This window comes from Apaloderma vittatum, unplaced genomic scaffold, assembly GCF_000703405.1.
Source record: "Apaloderma vittatum isolate BGI_N311 unplaced genomic scaffold, ASM70340v1 scaffold5078, whole genome shotgun sequence".
NCBI classification, from domain to species: domain Eukaryota; kingdom Metazoa; phylum Chordata; class Aves; order Trogoniformes; family Trogonidae; genus Apaloderma; species Apaloderma vittatum.
The window spans coordinates 104,744-127,616 of NW_009731121.1; the positions used below are offsets into that span (position 1 = coordinate 104,744).

The 22,873-nt window shown below is 37.1% G+C and overlaps 1 protein-coding gene across 1 annotated transcript in view; it reads left to right on the plus strand.

The window, feature by feature from the left end:
- The window catches only part of SRBD1 (S1 RNA binding domain 1), a 118,295-nt gene extending 98,753 nt beyond the window's left edge, over nt 1-19,542 (plus strand). The window contains exons 16-20 of the mRNA XM_009875068.1: nt 829-935; nt 3,524-3,700; nt 5,871-6,023; nt 17,475-17,659; nt 19,248-19,542. Coding sequence (XP_009873370.1) covers nt 829-935; nt 3,524-3,700; nt 5,871-6,023; nt 17,475-17,659; nt 19,248-19,537 — 912 coding nt within the window. The 3' untranslated portion in view covers nt 19,538-19,542. The remainder of the gene's footprint in view (nt 1-828; nt 936-3,523; nt 3,701-5,870; nt 6,024-17,474; nt 17,660-19,247) is intronic.
- The last annotated feature ends 3,331 nt before the right edge of the window (nt 19,543-22,873 follow it).

Consider the following 22,873-nt stretch of genomic DNA (forward strand, 5'->3'; position numbering starts at 1 on the left):
TTTAGAGAGGCTTCTCCCTCCAGGTCAGGCTTCTAAACACTGAAGGGGAACTAGCAGTTATAGATTGAAGCATGCCTACCTTGTGGAGGAGAAGAAATCTTAGAGCTTTGGAACTTTTACCTTTGACAAGTGTGACTGATTTTCTTTTTTTTTGGCGGGGGCGAAGAGGGGAGAAGTACTATCAACAATAATGGAAAAACTGGAAGAATTTCTGATAGTGGTGTTTTGGTCAAGAACTTGCCAATCTTCCCTGAAATATCTGTTCAAAATCTAAAGTGTTTTGTTGCTGCAGGGTTGATATGTACCTTATGTATCACCCACCCTCATCAAATGCCAGGCTTGTTCTTGTAGTAAATAACTGTACTGTAGTGTGATGCTTATGAATAGGAAAATTTTGCAAACATTTGTGTGCAGGTGAAAAACTGCAGCATTTGTGATCTTTTCTCTAAATAACTTCTTTTTAAAATATTGTCTTATTTTTAATAAGACAAGACAGTGGATGAACAGAAGCATTACTCTTTTGAGTAATCATTATGTGTTTAATATAGTTTTGATTTTATGTGATGCAGGGAAATAGTTATTAAACAAAAAAACAGTTATGTGTAGTGTGTCTTATTCTAGGGATTTGTATCATAACAAAGATGTTGCAAAGAGATACTGGAGACCTTTTAAAAATATGTTCTACAATTTATGTTTCTAACTGATATCCTCACATAGGATATTGGTAAGTTCCAGCAGCTATTTTATTAATGTTGGTATTACTTGCAGTTCTTATTTATGTACACTTCAATATTCCAGTAACTTGATAACTCAATTTTTGTTTCTCAGCATGATGTATCACAGACTTTGCTCAAAGCAACTCTGGACAGTGTGGTTGAAGAGTGTGTCAGCTTTGTAGGAGTTGATATTAACATCTGCTCAGAAATACTATTAAGGTGAGTCAAACATTTTCCTATTGCAGTAATTACATGGCTCTGCATCACAGAGTCTCTGTTTAGTCTGCCATCTGACTCAAGCTCAGCTGGAGCAAATGGCTCTTGTGTTAACCTTCCAATTACATGAAAATGACACATTAAGACAGTATTTCACTGTATCATTAAGAGTCAGTTTTTAAATGTACATGTGATTCTCCAAGGTGAAACTATTTTTTGGAGAAAAACAGATACTTAAAAATTTTGAGCCAACACTGCAATTTTAGAAAAACTTGATGTAACTAATTTGTATTTTTACACTGAGAAAGAGATTTTCAAATACACTTTCTATCTCTCAGAAGGTATTTTTATAGGTACTGCTAAGTGGAACAGGTTGTAAAAGTTGGGCCAGGAAAGTAGAAGAGGAAAGGTTTGAGGGGAAACTGCTGAAAAATTTATCCCTTTTTACTGTGTGTTTTGTTATTGTTTTTTTTCTTAAGTAACTGTGCTGTATTTACGTGGAAAATGTTCTGGATTTTATTTCTCTTGGTTAGAAATTAAAAGCTCATTCTCTCTCTTGAGTGCATAGATGCCAGAATCATTTAGCTGAACAGCCTCTCGAAGAGAAGTGTTGCTGTCATTCTTTGTAGCAGGAGGGAAAGAAAGCATGTCCATAGTCTTAGGTGGGGCAATTTTATTTGGTATCAAATTTAGGAAAAATGTATTCTTGTTAGATCTGTCTTTCATTTTTTAAGCCCTTATAATCATTCTTGAAAACATCTTTCCATATTTTGGAGAAAGCTTTCTTTCTATCCGTTTCCCACAAACACACACACACACACACTTTCTCTTCCATATTCTTTTTCTGTGTATCTAATCCTTATCCTGACTCCTGATTTACTTTCTCTCTTAACTCCCTTCAGGTTTAGGTTTACTATTAGTAAGAGAGCAAGCAATACATACCGATCTATGAGGCTGACCAGTTTTCATTGCCTACCTGAGCAAGTGCCGTGAGTGGCACTGTCATCTTTCTGCAGGGCACAACGATGCCGTACAGTTCAGCAGAGAGCACAAAAGGGTGAACATGGAGTGACACCATCCATGCTTACAGGCAATAACCGTGGTGACTAAATACTTTGGTCTAATTAACCTGCCTTATGATACTTGTATGCAATTGCTACATCAAGTTCTGGATCTAACTTGACCCTGAGCAGTTCAATTCTGCTTTCGCATGTAGAGGCAGTCTAAGTTTTCCTCATATGTACAGTGTATGAAATTGTCACTCTAGCTAGAATATACCACGAGCGGGGATTTCTGCTTGTGCTTTCTGACGCACCAAATACACTTCTTGAAAGATCTTGCATGTGGAAGAGCTGACAGTGCTACAGTACTTACATTACTGCTGAGTATTGTACTTGAAAGACCTGAGATGATGAGTGGAAAATTTTGTGAGCTCTGTATCATGTTCCTTTGTCATTGTCAGTCTAAATAAGCTGAATTTCTTAATGTTTCTAAGAAATTTTTGAAGGAAATTCCATTCCTAATGATTAATATTTTGTCTGTAGTTAAAGGTGTGTTTTTCCAATTTAATTCTGAGGTTTCACTGGTTTTGGTTTATTTCTTGAACTTTTGCTTGAGGATGAGAATAATGGAACATTTTACGTATATATATTTATTATTTTTGACTCTTCTTGCCATGTTTGCTGAAGATATTTTTCTAGAATCAGTCCGTGTCATTCCACAAACACATCTCTGCTGCTGTTGACTTAAAGCAATGGTAACTCACATATAGAGGCACATGAGTGGCATTTCCTTCTCTAGTCCTAGGAGTAACTGCCCACCGCAGCTCTTTTCCCTCTTTCTATGATTAACACGCTCCATACACAGTAAGTTGTACTCCCATGTACATACAGAAAATGTGCAGCAAACCCACTGCTTCCTGAAGGCACTCGGCTGACTGCAGTTGCACTTCACAGGTAAGTTCTTTGCCAGATCCACGTTGCCCTCAGAACAACTCATGCAGCCTCTTCCCAGCTGCTATTTCATCTCAAGAGCAGCTGAGAGAAAAGGAACAAGCTGTGTGGATCTGTTAAATTGTGTGAGGAAGGCAAGCTGCTCCCAGCCACTCTCCCGGATAGCAGACGTCAGCCCTTCATATTGGGGCAAGGTGTTGCGGTACCACTGGAAGAGAATAGTTTGGGGGGAGGCTGTTCTCACAGGAACAATTTATCTGTCCTGAACCCTCCTCCCACGTTGTTTCCTGAAGAGGGCAGCTGGGGGCAGGCCATAAGACATGACAAATTGAATTGGCGTTATAGAAATAGCCAACAGATTGTAAATTACACATCCCTGGCTTACGAGTTTGGTATGTGCAGTACTGTAGTGCTGTACCAAGTTTTGTTGACTTGAGTGGATTCCCTCCACAGAACTAAGAGAAGACATTCTTTTTCAGGTGATGCCTTTGTGTCTGGGATTCTATTTGCACAATTCTTAGCTGTTTTTAAGTTTTGTAGACCCGATTTTATATGGTAATGTATATCCTTGTGATGGATAACACTTTTATTAATGTCTGTTCAATGGTATTAAATGTATTCTGTGAACTTTTCTCTTAGACATATTGCAGGACTGAATGCTAACAGGGCTAAAAATATAATTGAATGGCGAGAGAAGAATGGACCATTTATAAACAGAGAACAACTGAAAGAAGTTAAAGGTCTGGGTCCCAAATCCTTCCAACAGTGTGCTGGATTCATCAGATTTAATCAAGAATATATAAAGACCTTCTGCAGGTAATCGAGATGTTGGCTATCTTCCCTAAATTATCAAAAATAGTAAGAGAAGACTTTTTCCCCTTTTCTGTTTTGTATTCAGGATCAAGACTTGAGAAATCCTAGGCCACTGTGTTCTGAAAGACAACGTCTTAAATAAACTTCTTGAAGTCAGTGACTGGACATTTTTAAATAGAGATATTAAAACCTTAGTCTTGTGTTTCAGACTTAATTAAGATATTTTAAAATTCATTTTAATGTGGTGAAGATTACTCTGCAGAACATAATGGTAGTGAACTAGCATGTATTTTGTGAAAGTTTCAGTTCCATTAACTGGATAAAGTTGAGTAGCTGCTGAGATCAAACTTAGACGATGTTATACTCGGGTGCCTAGCAAGCAAGATGTGACTGCCTTCTGTCTCAAATATGTGAGGCCCTTTCCCCGGTCTAGTTTGTCAACGGTGGGTCGTAGTTTCCTCTGCAATCTCATTCCCTGTTTCTGTACCAAGCCTTTTTCTCTTGCAACCATTCATTGTGCTCCTCCTGACCCAAAATCCTTCCTTTGCACAACCGTAAGTGCCCTTTCTAGGGCAATGTCTCTTCTCCTGCCTTTCCTATTTTTCCTTCCAACATAAAGAACTAAAAAAGGGCACAGCGGTAGCACTGTCCCCCACCCTTTAGCCACTGACTCTTCTCAAAAAATATTTTCCTGGGAAGCACATGCTGTTTTTTAGCCAACCCAGTGCTCAGAAGCAATACTGTATTGCCAGTTGCTGCTGGCCAAACAGCACATGCGTAGCTTCCAGGCAGGAGGTAGGCACATTAGGACTGGCTTGCTGCCTGGGTAGAAGGTACACAGATTGGTTGCCCATCTGGCAGGGAGGCACATACTGCAGGCCAAATGGTGTGCACTGTAAGCACCAGAAGGCCAAAGAAATTGCTTTCAAGGCTGTAGATGATCGATAGGTCTTACATTGTACAGGTCTGTTCAACTGAATGCTGCAGCACAGCAGAGGAGGAAAAGACTGATGCCTTTTTTTTTTTTTTCTCCTGCATCGCTCACTGGTGACACTTTTTAGAACATTGTATTTTTTTTTCTTGCTACAGCATGCTTCAGATGGCAGTCAGATTCCATAAAACTTGAGAACGCTGTTTAACCTGAGAGATCTGCTCTAACTGTAGAGTTTGTGGCCAAAATAAAGCTCTAACACCATTGCTTCCACAACATTTCTTGTGGGCCCAGGTGGCAAAACCAAACTTTTTGAAATGGACTTTGAGAAGGTTTCATTTTAGTCCTCTCTAATCCTGTTGTTGGCAAGAGAGTGCTGTGTGAATTAGCTTTTTGTGCTTTGGAGGTTAACAAAAAGTGTTTTTTGTAAAAATTGGCATGGAACGAGAAAGTTATGTCTGCATTTCTGCCAATGGTCAATGTGCATATAGAGCCCAAATTGCGAGTACTAGTTCTGGGTTCTTCAGTGTGTTCTGCAAAAGCAGATTAGGGAACAAAACAAAACAAACAGATTAGAAAAGAGCCTTTGCCAGTAGGAGTCATTTGATGCCTTTACTGCATCAGCATTTTGTTACTTAAGGGAAACTTTAAGGGAAGAAGTGTGCCAGTTGTAAATATGCTACACACAATGAGATAGATCTTTCTCTTCTGTCAAGTCCTCCTGCCAATGACGGCAATCTGTCCAGGGGTCTCTCTCTCAATTTAAACACAAAACACCAAAAAAAGCAACCAGCAACTGAAATGCTAACTTAAGCTAATTGATTAGGACTATTAATCAACTGTTGATGAAATTGTCCTCATGAGATTTTTATCAAGTAGGTAAATGCAGTTGTCACCATTTTACAGACAGAATATGCTATCCAGATTGCAGACAATACAATAAGTTGTGTAGTGTTTTCTTTATAATCTTATTATCATGAAGGAATTTTGATGAAACACAGAATCCCTTCCCAATGTTTTTTTTCTATTTTTAATTAATTTCTGCACACATTGATCCATTATATTTTATGCTGTAATTGTGTTGTTGAGATTCAGCCGCATTGAGCTTTTATGGCAGTTATGTTTATTTATTTTTAAAAGAATGAAAGATATACAAATGTCTTAACTGTATTTTTCACATGTGGACACTGGGCTAGGTTCTTGTCCGTTAAGAATGACATGTCCATTTTTGATTTTTGACAGTAGTAAGAAAACTGAACTTGGAAGTCATACACTTTTGACTAAAGCAGGTACACTGGCTAAAAAGAAGAGCAAACCAGCACCATGTGCCTCACGACAGCCCAATCCTTTGGACCAAACTTGTATTCATCCAGAATCTTACAACATTGCAACGAGGTAAGCAGTGGGAATTCTTTTGAACCATAAATGCTATCAATTTTTAAAATGAAGCTACTGATTTTTTCTGACAACAGCCTGTTCAGCCTTCTGAGACAGGAAGTCTTTTATTAATTTGAAGCTTTCTCCCCTTTTAAGAAAAAACTACACTTCAAAAGTTCTCTAGAACTGAAGGGTTTCAGTTGGTGTGTTTTGCTTCTTACATGCATGCAAGTTTTTATTCTTTGGATCTTTTGGCATTCACATCATTTTGCAGTGAGGAATATCAGTGAATTTTCAAAACTTTGCCAGACTTTCCTTCTGTGACCCTGTCTTCTTATCACCACTTTGTGCCTCGTTGAGACCATTTTTCTTAATTTCCTTCTGTTTGCCAACTCCTTTTATGCCACGCATCACTTTGAGTTTGGACTTCTGGTTCATAAGGTGTGGAAACAAATCATTTATTCTAAAAGCTGATTTATTTATTTTTCTTCTACTCCCGTATTTTCTTTCCGCCATATATTATGTAAAAGGTCACAAGTAAAACATAATTTTATTTTTCTTAAAAATCAAAATGCCATGCAAGTTTTCAGTCAGTGGTAGTTTAATACCTCTGCATCATTAAGAACTGCTCTTATGTTATTGCTAATGTTCAGCACATACCAAACAAACTTTCTGCTTAGGGAATTTTGGCCACCAGAATGTGTTTATTTGTGTGTTTGAGTGTGCACACAAGTCCACAGACATATGTGAGTGTGTGTCATTATTATGAGCCTTTAAAATTAAATTTTATATTGCAAAATCTGATTAAGTTGCATTATATTAAGTTTCTAAATACATGAACACCATGGTGATTTTACTAACTGACCTTTGGCTAAAGAGGAGAATGATTTTTGTGTAGGTCAGAAAAAAGTAATTAGGAACCCATGTGTGCCTCTTGTTAGGGGATACTGCAGCTGGTAACTGCTAGTTTAAGCTGTGATCTTTTCTATCATCAGCCCTGCTTGAAATTGGACTCTGCTTGTCCTCTTGAGAAAACATTATCTCCTACGATAAACCAGCACGTATTTATTTTTTTTAAAGTGATTTGCAGGTTCTTTTCTTAAAAAGTGCTGGTGCTTATTTCAGCGGTAGCTAGATGCTTTAGGATTCTTATCATCTCTGTTGAAAATATTATTCCTGGAGAAACAGTCATGCTTGCTGTTTTATAAGCAAAACCATGTTTAAGCCTCAGAGAGGTACGCTGAATTGCTGAATCCATGAAGCTTGAATTGCTTATCTAAAAAAGTCTTAGAAGACCTTGCATTTTTAGGACACCTTCCCTAGAGCGTACACTCTATTCTCTCTCTGGTGGAGCTGCTTGCATATACAACTTCCTATGCATAGATCTACGTTCTTTCCTTCTGCTGTTTCCATCCTCTCCCTGCCACAGTTCGTTCTTCTTTATGCCTGATCCTATAGCCACTGTGCAATTACCTGCTAGAATCCACGCTCTTTGGGCAGCGTGTGGATGACTTTAGTTTCTTCTTTTTGGCGACCTTCTTCCTTTTTTTTTTTCTTATGTATCAGCATTTGTTACTAGTTCTCTGCCCTATGCATAGCTGTGAAAAGAAATCATGTTTATCTTAATAATCTGATGCTTGACAGGTGGCTTACAGGGTGACAAAATTTGGTCACCACTACTGGAGATTATTCAGCTTAAGTCAATGTGAAAAATAAATAAATAATTTTTTACTAACCAATTTTCTTTTAATGTTGACTTTTCAATATCACATTTCATTCAATTTAAATATCAAGTAGTCAGGATTTGGTTAATAGTCCATTTAGCTTTTCAACCCTAGTGTGCTAGTAAAATAATCAGTAAATGTGCTCATGGCATTATCAGCTTCACTTAAAGCCTGACATGGAAACATTGCCTCCAGGAGCAGAGAAGGGTAGCCCATTAGTGATGGAATACTACAAGAATTTATCTATATACAAAATCGATCAGAAAATACAGAGCAGCACAGATTACTTCTATATCTGAGGAAGTGACTGGGATTATTACTGTCTAGGGTAGCTCAGATATTCACACACAGTTGAAATCCTGGAGACAATTTTAGTAGGTATCACAAATCATATAACTGTGATTTGGAATTTGTCTAGGAACCTAGGATAAATAGGCTTATCTTTTATTAAAAAAAAAAAAAACTTTTATAAAAGTAAAAAATAAAAACCAACTAGTGAGCACAAGTTTTACATCTTAGCCAAAAGGTAGTGGATCGAGTCTCAGGCTTATGCATGGTTCAGAGAGGAGGCTGACACCTATTGCCCAGCCAGCACTGTTTAGAGGGTGCTTTGCTGGTTTTTAAAATCTGCTCAGAGTCAAACTTGATGGGCTTTGAGAGCTGCAAAGCCGCTGCGGAAGTGTGATGTGGCTACAGACCAGTTCCACCGATCATATAATTTCTCTTTGGCAAATGCAATTAGTTTAAGTTTCCAGCTGTGCCCTTGTCTGTTCCCTGTTCCTCACCAAACGCTGCCTTCCTAGGCTGAATTTTCAGGTGAAGTATTTAGATCCAAGTGCATGTTGTAGGTGTTGTTCCCTACCGGGTGTTTTTATGCACAAGAAACGCAGTAGATCTCAAAATAAATGTAAAAACACAATAGCATTATCTGCTAATAGAACATCTCAACCAATAAGCGTGGCATCTGTCTCTGTAACTCAGTCTTTTCTGTTTTCTTTGAGCTTTTTACCTGTTATGGGTATCTGTACACATAGTTTGATGTGGGAACAAAAGTCTCAGAGTGCTTTATTTGGTTTCTATGCACGTACTTTATGTTCAGCAGTATGCTTCTTGCAAACAAAAGATAGTTTCCTGGAAAGCTCATTCAATGCAAAGGTGACAGTTTTTATGGGATTGATTGCTTTAACCTGCACTAGCTTGATATGACAGAACGGTGTGGGGAAGGGGTGGAAATAGCTGTTTAAAGAAAAGAAAACACATCTCTGCAGCAAACTGGCAAAAGCCAAGAAATGTAGGATTAAATATTGACACTCATGACATGAGGGCTAAATATAAACCAAACATCCTCTACTCAAACAACTAATGTTATAATTTAGCAATGATTATATATTTAAAATTACTTTTTTAAGGAAAAAAAAAAGCACATGAGCTATTAAGCTTCTTGGAACTTTAAATGACTTTCCAAATCAATTTGCTGCCTAAATACGAGTTAAGAAAAATTTCTGCTAGGTATTCAGACTGCATGGAGAATTCAATCCAAAGCTTATCAGGGTTGTTGATTAGTTTTGCTGACTTTGACAAGGAGTGGATGGGACTGGGCTTGTTAATTCCTTTTTACTGGGCTTATGTTCATGGGAATGCTTCTGAGAGTCTGAAGATGAAAACATGTTCATGTCATTGATTTGAGATGTCTTACTTAAATCAACCAACATCCAAAGGACTTTTTAACATGTTAGAACTAAGGTAAGTTTAAAACCTAACTGATAACTATTAGATTAAAGTTAATGTGCATGAGAAAAATCAAGATTGTTGGAAGTGGAATAGAATCAGTATTTAATACATATGTTTTTAAAAAAAATACATTTGAAAGAAATTCTGTTTCTTCCTTTTCTGTGCTTATGCAGTTCTTTGTCAGGGACCATGTCAAGCTCACAGGTGGATTTGTGCTACAAAAGAGCAGAACTGTTGTCTTGAGGAAGATGGGCCGATTTGTTTCAAGGCATCAAAATACAGTATTACATACCTTCTATGACAGAAATAAAAATTAATGGAATAGATTCTGTATATATGAGTTGTGAAGGCTTCCTCATGCAATGTCTACTGCTGTGAAAAAATTGTCTGTGAAAATTTTATTGGGTTAAAAGTTTTTATGGGAAATTACGTTTATTTTTAAACAAAATACACTGGTGATTTTTATCCACTGATTCTATCCAAATTATCCAAAAGCAGCAGTCCACAGTGCAGATTTATGACATACAAAATTATCAGGTTTTTAAAACACTGTTTTTTGAGGGATAGGAGTTCACCAAAATTTGAAACCACTAATTTTCTTTTCTTTCTGAACTATTTTGGAGCTTGAAAGGCCAATCCATTAAAAAAAAAATGGTTAAAAGAATTGCTCCCAAGTGGTGACTTCAGTTGCCAAGCTTTAGGCTGGAGCCAATTTTTATGGCTGAATTAGAAACCCCTGAAAAATAGGAGTTTTATAATGGAAACACTGATGTAATCTTTACTACAGTGGCACAAATGGTACTGGTATGATTGATTTATGGCATTTAAACATCTTAACTTAAAATCTGTACAACTCCTGTAAAGTAATTGGAAAACATCCTACTGTTGATTTAACACACTCTGCAGATGAGCAAAACATTTTTGTCTGTGGTTTCCACACTGTCAAAGTTTGGTTTGTCTTGTGCATAGATCAAGCTTACAGACACCTCTAAATCTTATGAATCGGAATTTCCTAAAAGTTTAATAAAATTTAAAAAAATGGTGAGGAGTGTATTTTTCTGCAAAGCAGAGCTGTGTTTTACGTTTCTGAAGGGTCTGTATGTGAAAACCAGTTTATAATGGCAGAATCTTCTATGTACAATTAATACAGCATGTAGAGCATATCCAGTTTCTTGGTACATGTTATAAAAGAACTGGTAGGAAAACCAAGAAAACGTTTAGGAAGTCCCAGGAAGTTACAACCAGGTTATGCTTATAAACCAAAACACTGGAAAGAAAACGCAATGTTTTTTCTTTGTTGTATCAGTCTGCTGGGTGCAGTTGGTTTCGTATGACTGAATCTTAACATTTACTGATTTTTATTTAAATCTCATAAAAATACTCTTTGCTAAAGGCTGGCACTCAGAATGTGTGCTTCCTGCTCAGAGATTGCAGCATCTGGCAGACAGGTCGTATTTCAGTCTTCTCTAGGAATATTTTACCAATATTTATAAAAGATCTAAAGTTGCAGTTTACCGTAACGGTGGTGAGGATCTTCCTTGGCTAATTATCCAGGTTTAGGACCTCACCTGGTAGAGGGTAATACTGCTCACTGTGGTTGGTTTTGCCTTAAGGAGAAGTTTCAGATGTACTGGGCAGAATGACTTTTTTGCAGTAAAGATTCATGTCTCACTGTTTACTGCATGCTGCTAGTGCTGCTTCATATCCCCAGGAGGACTTGAGAATCTCAAGAGGATTCAGCAAAGTGCTTTTTCATGTGCTTATTCTTCACCACAGTAAAACACTTGGATTTGATGTTCATTTCAGCGAAGCATTTGTTGATAACATTTTACAATCCACTGATCATTTTTCAAATCTCTTTGGTGTTTCTGCTGCTCTTTACATGGGTGGGTGTAGCGAGTGATCTGTGATATCACAGTCCATGCTGAAAAGCTGCACTTGCTAGATTTGAAGGCAAGCACTGACACATAAGACAATGCAGAGGGAAAAGTTTTGATTAGGGAGGGACCACCAGAAGAAACAAGTCTTCCTCTTCTGCCCTTTTTGCAACTGCACACCTGTCCTCTGCCGATGTTTCCAGCTCTCTGCCGGGCTGCCTTGCCTTGCCCAGGTCCCCTCGTTGTCACTGGGCAACTGAGGCAAGGCTTAAGGGGAACAGAAACTGAGAAGGGAATAGTTACTTAGTATGGTGGCTGGGCAGTGAGAAGCAATTGTTGTGTTCTATTTAATAATGCAGTCTACATGTGAATATTTTACAGAGGATGGGAGTTTTTACTGTGGTGGGATGCCTTTCCTTAAATTCAGTACAAGGTCATCGGAAACAGCATTTGTACATTCAGTAAGACTATTTACATCTACACACACTCGTGTGTGTATGTATTTAAGCTATTTAATGTGCAAAATATTACTTTAGGGTGAAGTCTTAAGTTTCTTTTTTAAAAGGCTAAAAAAAGTTAAGCTAGGTAACAAATCTTTATGACTGTTTTCAATAGGAATTAGCTAACGCTAACTAAAGAGAATGCTTGTAGAATTAGGGCCATTAAGCCTAATAAATAATATTTCATATTCATCACTTCAGAAGGCCAGTTTATTCACAGGTTTGACTATTAACTTAGTTGCTAAATTTTTAGAGGATGTATTTTTGAAAGTTGCCTTGTCAGTAAATAGAAGAGCAGGAAAGGCTGTCACTGCTTAGTGCCATCCAGTAAAGATATTTTAAAACTTTTATATGATGTAAAATACGCAGTTAATAAGAATGGTTAAAAGAACTTGGAAATAGAAAAGATTTATCCTCCACTTGCACTATAAATACTAGACCCATAAGTCAAGTATTTTTTTCAGTTGCTGAAATTTTTGTAACTTACATAGCCTTCTACCGGTTGCATTTGAAAACAAGTACCAAGAAAATAGATGAACTCTTTTATGGAATGATCTTATTTAATTGTACTGCTAATTCTTTGTGGATAGCTAATCGTGTTGCACTATTTAGTATCTCAGATTGTGTATCAGTTATGTGATATATCGGAAGTCATGAAAACAGCTAGCAGCAGCATGCTTAATGGGATGGTGGTCAAGTGGCTATGCAGCCATGGTGCAACCATGGCTGAATTTCTTTCTCCTTTAGAAACTCATTCTTTCTTAGATTTATACATCAAAATATCATAAACTATCTGAGTGCTTTCTCTGGTCTTCTGCATGCAGTCAGAAAATCTGCAATATTAGTAGTTTATTAATTTGAGGAAAAACGTATTGGTTAAATGTCATCATTTGACTAAAACACATAAGTAGTTTTAAATACATTTGAAACTTTAACTTTCCATGCCAAGCAACTATTTACAGAGAGTAAAACACAAATATTGTCTGATATATAATCTGCATCAGGAATCAAAAATTGAGGATCCTTATCACTAGTGAGAACAAGAACAGTCAACATCTGCATTATGCAAATAATGCTTTTGTGTTTCAAAACATTACTAAAATGTAAATGTCTGCATAATTTGTTTGCTACTGTCATGAATGTACATTTTACCCAACAAAGCACATGCTAATGCAAAGTTGTTTTGTTTTCAGAGTGATTATGTTGCATTACCATTAATTCATGTGTGCAGTGTGACAAGATGTAATGGCGTATCATGTTGCTTTAATGTAATGAATCCAGTACTCCCAGCTCTTAAGTCGTGTTGCTGGAAATGATTACATAAAACAGAAATCACTGTGACTAAAGCCCTTGCAAAGCTTTAGAACTACACAGTGTACGAAGCTTTGGGGGCATTTAAAGTACCTTCTTCAAAATCTACTGAAGGCTTCCCTTGGTAGTATTTTTACTATTTTCTGACTGTTTTTTGCATTCCACTGAAATTTGCATTATCTTCTAAGTATTGCAAGGGCTGTGCTATAATTTTGTGCAGATGTGTATGTTAAGTGAACATGATGTGCTTATTTGTTACATTTATGCTACTTTCTTATTTTATCTGGGTAAGATGGATGAAATTATGTATTAAATAAAAACATCAGTGATTTAGCCATGACCATTCTCTGCAGGTTCTGTAGGACTGCAAAGGTTGCTTTTAAAACTAAGGTGGTTGCAGAGGTTTCTGAGTATCCTCTAAATCTCAAAACGGTGAAATTTGAAGTCTCTAAACCAGCTAAATTTTACGCTTTTCTGACTCTCCTAAGCCTCTGGAAGGTTTTATCTCAATTGATGTGCCTGAAACAGAAAGTTCTCCATTCACTCAGACACTCAGTGTTTGAGGAAATAAGGATAGTATATCTTATAAGCATGACCTCACTTCAGACAAGAACATCTCATCTTTTCCATTTCCGTTTCTGTTAACTTTTCTTTAGGTTTTATCTTTCTAATGGATAAACGTATCACTTGAACTTTTGCAACATGTTAGTGAGTTCGTTCGCATATGTAGCCAGGAAAAGACTAGAGAAGCTTTCATTTTTGCACAGGTCACTCATGTTCTTATGTCATGCAGCTGGAACTGTCATTTACGGATTGGGTGACATATTGCAAAGATTGTAGTGAGATAGTTTAACGTTAAGAAGATTGAAATGTGTAAATTAAGGGAAGACTCTTTTTCCTCCCCCCATAGCCATATCCCAGTCTTATTACAGACTATATTGTTTTTTTCTGACCTTGAAATAACTCTCAGAGGAAGTTGTTGGGTTGCTTTTTCTAATAAGGAAACATTTAACTTTGTTCTTGGCAATGACGTTTAAAAATAGAAATGATCAATGTAATGTGCCACTGTTCAGTCAGAGATTTGTGCTCTCCATTGATTTTTTTTATTCTAAGTGCCCTTAGGTTACGTTCATTTGAGTGAAAATGAGACATTTAATGTCTAACTAGATTCAACCATATTTTCAAAAACTACATCTGTAATCACTAAGAAATTGCTTTTATTTGGAAATATTTTAATGCATAGGTTCTGCCAAAACCTATAAGAATTGCCTTGCAGAAATGCATTGTTTCTGTTAAAAGACTATTTCTTTTGTGTGTATGTGCATCCTGGACTTTGTTACAATGCTCTGTTCTGCCTATAACATAGCTCATAATTCTGAAATACTCTTAACCAAATGCCTGATTTTTAGAACATTAGTAATTCTGCTTAGGTTGGTGGAACTTCTCATGTGCTTAACTTGGGCATGTGTGGAAGCATCATCTTCAGATGGACTAAAAATTTTATTCTGAGCAGTAACCATGTTATTTAAACAACTGTAGTTGATAACAGAGAGCCCAAACATACCACCCTTGCCTAGGTGAGGACTCCTTTTTTACTACCAGCTAAATACTTTGACTAGGATTTCTGGAGGATGGGGAGAGGCAGAAGGAGCAGGGGGTGAAATAACTTTCATGAATACTAGTCGAGGGCTCAGGCACCTGGGTTGTGTTCTGTTTCGAACTGATTTTCTTCCCAGCAGCCTGCACGTAGCACCATGCATTCTGATTGCATTATCCACACATTGGACCGTTTTGTACTTAATGGGGTATTTTTTTTATACATCGGTGCCTGTTTTGTGTGGTTGCACTTATTAGCAGCGAAACCCACCCTGTCATCTGTTTACGGAACGAGTGCGCTTCTGTGATATCCTCATGGTGAGATAATGTTACTCGGAGGTACTCAAGCTGAATTTCCATTTGAAGTGAAATAAAGCCAAATATGTGAATGTCAGCAAACTTGTTTATAGGGGCGAGTGATAAAGCATACATGATTGAGAAGGTTGAGTCATGAGGCTGGTCGGGTTTGTCGTGGTACATCTGGCACGTCAGTCAAAGTGGGGGCAGCTGCCGCCCGTCACGGGGGCTCTGCTGGGGCATCGTCCATCCATCAGCGCCGGCAGCCCCAAGGAGCTGTGTGAGAAGCGCTTCGCTGCACCCTCGCGCCTTCTCGGCGTTATCTTTGCAACCATTTTTGGTGCTCTTTTGAGACCAACGGGATGGCTTTGTAGAAGGCCTGATATTTTTCCTACATAGATATTTACTAGACAAAATATGTGAAGAGTTACTAGCATTTTCTTGTTAGTTTACAGAAAGTAAAAGCTTATATTTGATATTATAAAAAGTTTTGTGTCTGTTTTCATATTTTCTTTGTTTCCAAACCGCCTCAAACTACTTGAAAAAGTGATGTCAAAAGTTGAAATGCAGTCAATCAAATCAAAATTCAATAAATCCCAAGAACAGTATCATCCACTGAAGCTATATTAATTTTTTTTTCTGCCTGCATTGCCACATGAAAGTTCTGTATGTTTAAGAAAATTAAAATCAAAAGTATATCTATCACGATTAAGTGCAAATTTATGTATTTGAGCTAACAGTACCACCATACTTGCATTTGAATTCAGTAAAAAAGCGGAAGTCCCAACCCCCAATTTTAACAGATGTCCTCCTTTTGGAAATTATGGGACATTTTGGAGTGAAGATTTTGTGAAGATTGTGCTCAAAGATCAATACTGTGATTTACCAAATGCTGGATATTGCTTTAATTATGTTCCTTCAATTTATATTTTTTCAAAATGAAATTTAATTTTGTATTTCATTGCTTATAACTTTTTATCACCACCTGAAACAACATCACTTGGGTTCCTCAAGCTAAAAAAAAAGAAATCGGCAAAAAAAACCCCACTGTGTCTCCTTCGAAAAGCAATACTGGGCTCAAGTTTTGATAGAAGCACAACATGTATTTTAGAGTAGGGAGTATCAGGGGCTTTTGCTTTTTTATGGAGCTGAGATGTATCCCACCACTCCCAAGTGCAGGGCTTGAACCTGCTGGTGAGCACTTCTCTTGTGGCTTGAAGTTTACACCTGTCTTGAAGTAGCATAAGGATAGGAAGAAGAGATCTCTTTTAGGAATTTGGAAGGAATGTTTACTCAGACTCTGGGGGACAGGGGCAATAATTCTGCCTATCTGCTGTGGTGCAGAACATTCCTCCCTCCAGCAAGAAGGGACACGATAAAGCAGAGTAGAAAAGGCTTATTCATAGTGAAATGTATGGCAGGGCAGAAGGACACAAAACTGAAGTGTCTACTGAGAAAACTTTATTTAGTACAATCTGGCTCAGCTTCTATGAGCTGCATGCTCATTTTCATTGGTTTATATTCTTTAAAGACTTGGTTTTGTATTTTTAAGTCCTTCAGTAAAATAAGGACATTTATTAAGTGACAAATATTGTCTAAGGCATCACTGCTGATAATGAGTAGGGTCTGCATGTGGATTTTTGTCATCTATTCTTTGCACTTGTCAGTGTATGTGCCAACATTGCTGAACTAAAAACCTCAGTAAGTGTTGTTTATGTTTTTTATTTTTAAAAAATAGATCACAGATCAAGACATAATTATTTTAAAGTATTTATTTTCAGCCTTTTTAGATGTCAGTCCAAATTTCTCTCATTCTGCTATGTGTATATGTATGTGACAATAGGGAAGCATAAAGGTGTTTGTGTTGTGTAACTACTTAGACTTGATAATTTCCTAGTTTCTGAAAAACTAATTGTTCTTAATCATGGCAACCACAGACAAGTATGTAATTTTTTTCTTAAATTTGGTTAAAGTTTCTTCATATCACTTTGTTCATTGTTTTACTAAATTGCCATTAATTTTAATTCGAATGAGTGTGACAATAAAATGACGGCATTATAGAACCGTCACTTATTTCTAGCACATTTTCATGGTGAAAGACATCTTTCAATCGTAATCAGATTCACTTTTAGCATGAGAGGAAATCATTGGTCTAAGTGATATACATTTTGAAATTTTGCTTCTATTTTTGTAATCTATTTGGGAAGATACCTGTGTACATAGAGACTCTGAGTTTCCATATATGTCTCTGATCAGTGATGAGTTGAGAGGATATGCACTTGGAAAACTGTTGGCTGTTCTTTTTTTTTTTTATCAGAAGTTTTGCTCACACATCAATGCAAAAGTAATTAAAAACCCTAAATACTGCAAAGGTTCATCTCCCACTAAAGGATGTTACAAATCTCTGTCTGTATCTTCATTTGAATTTCCCAGGTTTTTAACTTTTATTGGAGGAAACGCAAATGACATAGGAAAATCGGATATGCAGCAGAAAGTAAATGCAGTAATTCAAAAGGAAGGACTGGAAGGCACAGCCAAAAGGCTGAATACGACAGTGCACACACTGCAGCTGATCATTGATGGTCTGACTCAGCCTGAAAGTTTTGACATCCGAACAGGTAAACCTTTATTTTGAAGGCTGTAATCTCAGTTTGATTGTTCTACATAACAATTTTAAAACAGCACGTTTTCTTCTTCTAAACTTCACGGACATGTAACTCCATTTCTTTCTCGGGCAGGATAAAGGCTGTATCAGAGTCAGATGTTTTTTCCAGCTCAGTAGGAAAAAAGAATCCTGTCTTAAATCATGGCATTTTTAGCCATAGGAAGGGGAGTTGTATGGCTGTTAACAAATGAAATAGTTTCAATATGTTGACTCTATGCTGATTAAATCTGTTGGCTCTCCATCACAAAGAGGAATGCTGAAACCAAGCTGAAACAGTAGTAATAAAGGTCTGTGGAGCAGCAGTGTAGTAGTGTGTAGTTTGGATCTTTTACTGCACTAGTTCCTGGAGACAAGTGTAATTGGAGCACATGGCTCATGCCCTGCCTTGGTTAAAACGTTTCAGTAGTGCTGAGCAGTTTTGAGATGGAGGGGAAGACAGATGAGGTAAGCAACAAGGTAAAACATCTGGAGATGCTGCTGTTTAATGAAACTTACATCTGGATTCTCTTAGGACAGCAAGAGATAAAGGTAGGCAGCAAAGATGCAGGCTTGTAATAACAAAGAATATAAACTTATGTTTTAAGAAAATAACATTTCTGTCCCTGTTTTTTGTGAGGGTTCATCAGTAGTTTTCTTGTAGATTTTATCAATATTTCCCACTAGTGATCTAGAACATGTGTATCTTCTATGTCTTTGTTTGTTCTGTTGCTCTCACATCTGAATTACAGTACGATAGACTGCTGCCATATGAAGGTATAAAACTAAAGACAAATAGAGGAAAAAGGTTGGAATTCTGGTTTGATGATGCTCTCTTTGGAAAATCCCGGTCCTATTGTATTTTGGAAAAGATAAAACAGCAGTAGGAAAAGGTTGATAGGTTGAGATGGCTTAGAAGGGTTTTCTGCGGAAGTAGAAAGTGTTAGGCAAGTAACAAGAATTTAAAAGGTCTGTCTGTGCCTTTAAATGCAGAACATGAACTTTAATGTGTTGGGCTATTACCTGCATATAATCATTTGATTTTTCAAGTTGTCCCTGCAAAGCAGCAGTTGCTTGTGTGATGTCATGGGAAGCACTTGATTGTTGGATGTCATGCTGCAGACGCACAGCGAGCCTAAGAACAGTGCCGTGTGGATTTCTCTCTTTAATGTGTGATAAGACTGAATATTCACCTTCCTGTGTACAACTTTGTATTGGAATAGAATTTTATAATTTGTGTAGCTCAAGTAAGAGTTACTTCAAGGCTTTAAGAAAATTTAAAGAATCTTTCAGTCACTAAATTATATTTTACATGCTTCTGGTCCCTTTGTGGTTGTTTTATGTAATGGAGTTCACTATACTTATTACTCCATTAACCATAGTTTTATAAAGTGATTCATAAAATGCCAGAAATCAGTTGTTTATTATAATAAAGCACGGTTTGGGACCATTGAACTGCTTTGGGATGACTTTTTAATTAGAAATAATCATCAGGAAACAACACTAGAAAATAACGTGAACTTTTTCTCCAGTGTCTTATTTTTGTTTCTTGTTTCTTTTACCAGACTTTGATAAACCTGACTTCAAGAGAAGCATAGTCTGCTTTGAAGATTTAAGTGTTGGTACTATTCTGACTGGAAAAGTTGAAAATGCCACGCCATTTGGAGTTTTTGTTGATATTGGTGTGGGAAAAGCGGGTTTGATTCCAGTGCGAAACATAACAGAAGCAAAACTTTCTAAAGTGAAGAAGAGAAGAAGCCTGGGCTTAGGTCCTGGAGAAAGAGTGGAAGTTAAAGTGCTTAATGTTGACATTCCTCGATTGAGGATAACGTTGGATCTTATTCGTGTTCTATGAGAAGGTTTTTTATGATTGAGCCTTCATTTTAAATGTTAAGTAGAAGTAGTGTCAGCAAAGTTCTGGAGATTCAGGCATTTAATTAGAGTGTTGAAAATGAACCAATTTTGAAACCTTCAGCCTTGCTGCTTTTTTTTTTATTATTATTTAACTTTTTTTTTTTCCATGTTTCTTAAGTCCTTTCTGTTAATAATTGTTGGAACAGTTTACTGGAGTACCTCCAAGCAACCTTGTTTTTTTGTCTGCAGGGCAAATGAAATTCCAGTGGACTGTCAGATCTCTCATCTGTCTCTGCAAGATTTGCTGTCTCAATCTTTAGGCAGTACTGCACTAGTAGGTGCATCTACTGCTCCCACTCATAAAACAGAAATTCGATTTGCCTGTTTGCTGGTCCAGAGTCTAAAAGAGGGTACCTAGTTGTAGAAAAAAGTGGTCTTTTTAAGTTAGTCGGTGATGACGTGGCTTCAAAGGTAGGCTGAAAAAGGACTGTTTAATAATACTATTGATGGTTCAGAAATACTTGGCTTTAATTTATTTGAGCAACATTATTTGGTCTGTTTACCTGACATTATTGCTTGTTCAGTTGTAGTTGATTAACACAGTTGAATGTACCTTGGAGATTAAGGAACTTCGCTCAGAGGTGTCAAAAGACGTTTATGTTGTTCTATACTTGTGCAAAATAAAAACATTTCTGGCTGTCTTTTCTCGGTGTATTCTTTCTACAAGTGATTTAACAGTCGTAGTTCTCTTTCTTTCCAACATGTGCTCAATCAGTAACACTTTAGCTGAAGGATGCAGCTTGTGAGGATGCACTTGTCTGACCTTCTGAATGGTATGCACTTCCTGAGCTTTAATACCAGACTACAGCCCATGGCCTGATGTTATTCCTGATTTAATAAAAATGGTTCTAGTCTGTCTTGACTCCTTTAACTTGACTTTTCCCCCCCCGTTTTTGATACAAAGGTGTTTTTCTGCCTACTTTGAGTAGAGAAAAATTTTTCAACACTTCTCTTCACATGCTATGCTTGTGAAGACATGGTTCTCCATAAAAGATCTTCTGCTGTCTATAGATGCTTGCAAAGCTTTTCTAGACATCTATCTTAAGAATGCTCATTGTTTACTATTAGGAGTGCCTAGCACATGAGGTTTTTCTTCCACCTAAAGACTTTTTGTTTTGGTGGTCCTTCAAAGGGTTTACCAATTTGGCCTAGTTTACAAGGACAGGCAGTGGGATAGTGGCAAAAGAGCCTCCAGCAGTAGCAGGTGTATGAGGCCTTTCCAGGGATTTTTTGGTGTATTGAACGCTTATTCCTTTGAAGTCATCAAACTCACCTGTAATTTGGCAGGAACTCCCGTTTTTAACAGATGAGCATAGACAACACCTCTTGCAAGTTTCGAACATCTTTGACAAGATTTCTAACTACAAATGTCCAAATAGCTTCTGACACGTATTAGTTAGGAAAAGGTCAGCATCATTTAATCTCCCAGCTCTGTACTTTAATTTTCAAATTGGGCAACCAGCTGTAGACAGTGTACTTTCGAGGTTATGGAATCATTTAGCAGGTGGAAAAAAGGAGACAGATCTTACTAGCTTCACTGCATTTGTCTACCGCATCAAAAGAGATCATTCTTCATGATATGAATGTCAGCACAGCTTGGAATCATGTTTCTCAGACCTTTTGAAATTTTCCTGTAGTACTTCTGCAAAGGAGGTTTTGTTGGTATGAAATTAGAAACTGTGATACCATGTTACTGTATTTGAAAACACAGATGCAAAGCAAATAAGCTGAGGGGTTTTTTTTGTCTGCAAGTGATGCTTTCACTGATAATGCTGCAGTATTTTCTGCTATATCCATCAGTAGAATTATCTCACTTCTGCTGAGCTTCATATATGATCTTCACAGTGTCTAAGCGCTTAACTAATAAATTGAATTTGCTTGGACTTTGCTAAGAAGGAAATAAACTTGATCTTCTCCTGAAGTTTATTTCAATGACTAAGATGGGTATTTTCTCTTTTTGTACTATTTTGTTTGTTACCCCAATTTTTTTTTTTTAATCTTTAATATTATGAGGACTGTAGCATCTTCTGCATTTTTGTGTCTATCTCTTGGATGATCATAAAATTCTCTAAATGAAAGACGTCTGTGAGGCTTTTTTCTCACTGTTAATTCATAGGAGGCTTTTACTCAAAGGACTGTCCTACAAAACAGCTTATGTACTCAAGAACTAGTCTGGTTTCTCACTGATGGAATTCAGAAGCTTATTCTGTGGCATCACAGGGACTATTGGAAAATGTCATCTCTCTGAATTTTTCTAATCACACTAAAATGCTGAGTTTATGAATCTTAAAGGTTTGCAGTTCTGTAAATGTAAACTCTTAAATGCTTCAAAGTACAGTTTCTAAGGAGAAGAATTAAATGCAAGTCTTTAAGTGTTGCTAAAAATTTCACTTTTGCCTTAAGCTGCAGATTCCAAGGTACATCTACTCACTGTTCCAGCTTTTCACAAGAGAATCCAGCCCATTGATTTTAGCTGACGATCTACTTTTTTAGTCCCACCCTCACTCAAATAGTCTGGTGTTTTGCAATCACCTTCCTCCAATATGCAGACCCATAAGGAGAGCTTCTAAATATTTCCTGTGCTTTAGAAGTTACACAAAAGAGAAGAATTACCAAACAAGATGGCACTTGTATTCCTGGCTGTGGTAATGCAAATCAAGAGCTTAAAAGAAGCCATTTGTTTTGGTTTTATTCCTGCCTCAGGCAGTTTTAGACAGCATATATCAATTTTCCAGAAACTTGTCAACCTCAGGAATGATTTAGTATGCTGTTAAACATAATAAAATCAATAGGAAAACAAATAGAATTTCCATGAGGAGCAGACGGTTGGAGAAGCTTGTCCATATGGCATATAGACATGCTGGAATTTGGAGCTTTGTGGTGTACTAGCATTAGAAAAATTGCATACCAAGCAAAGGTAATGCATAATTCAGGAGAACAAATAATGTAACAGCTTTGTGGTAGTGCTTCTTGAGCTTGGTGTCTGTATTTGTTTAACAACAACTCTATGCCTGGAAGCTACAAACCAAACATGAATCCTATTTGCCTAGTTTCAGAGCTTTATATAAGGAGCCTCACCCGCTCTGAAGGAGTGCTGCGTTTTTGGTTCAGCCTGAATAGCACCTTTGCTTTTCTAGCCTTTCTGAGGGTTATTTATGTAGTTAGTTGGCTTTGCTTAAGGACATCCAACTTCAAGACTGTTTGTCCTGTAAGAAAGTGGGGGGGAACCAGTCAGTTACACCAGTCCATGTTACTCTATGTCACTCTCTTTTGTTCA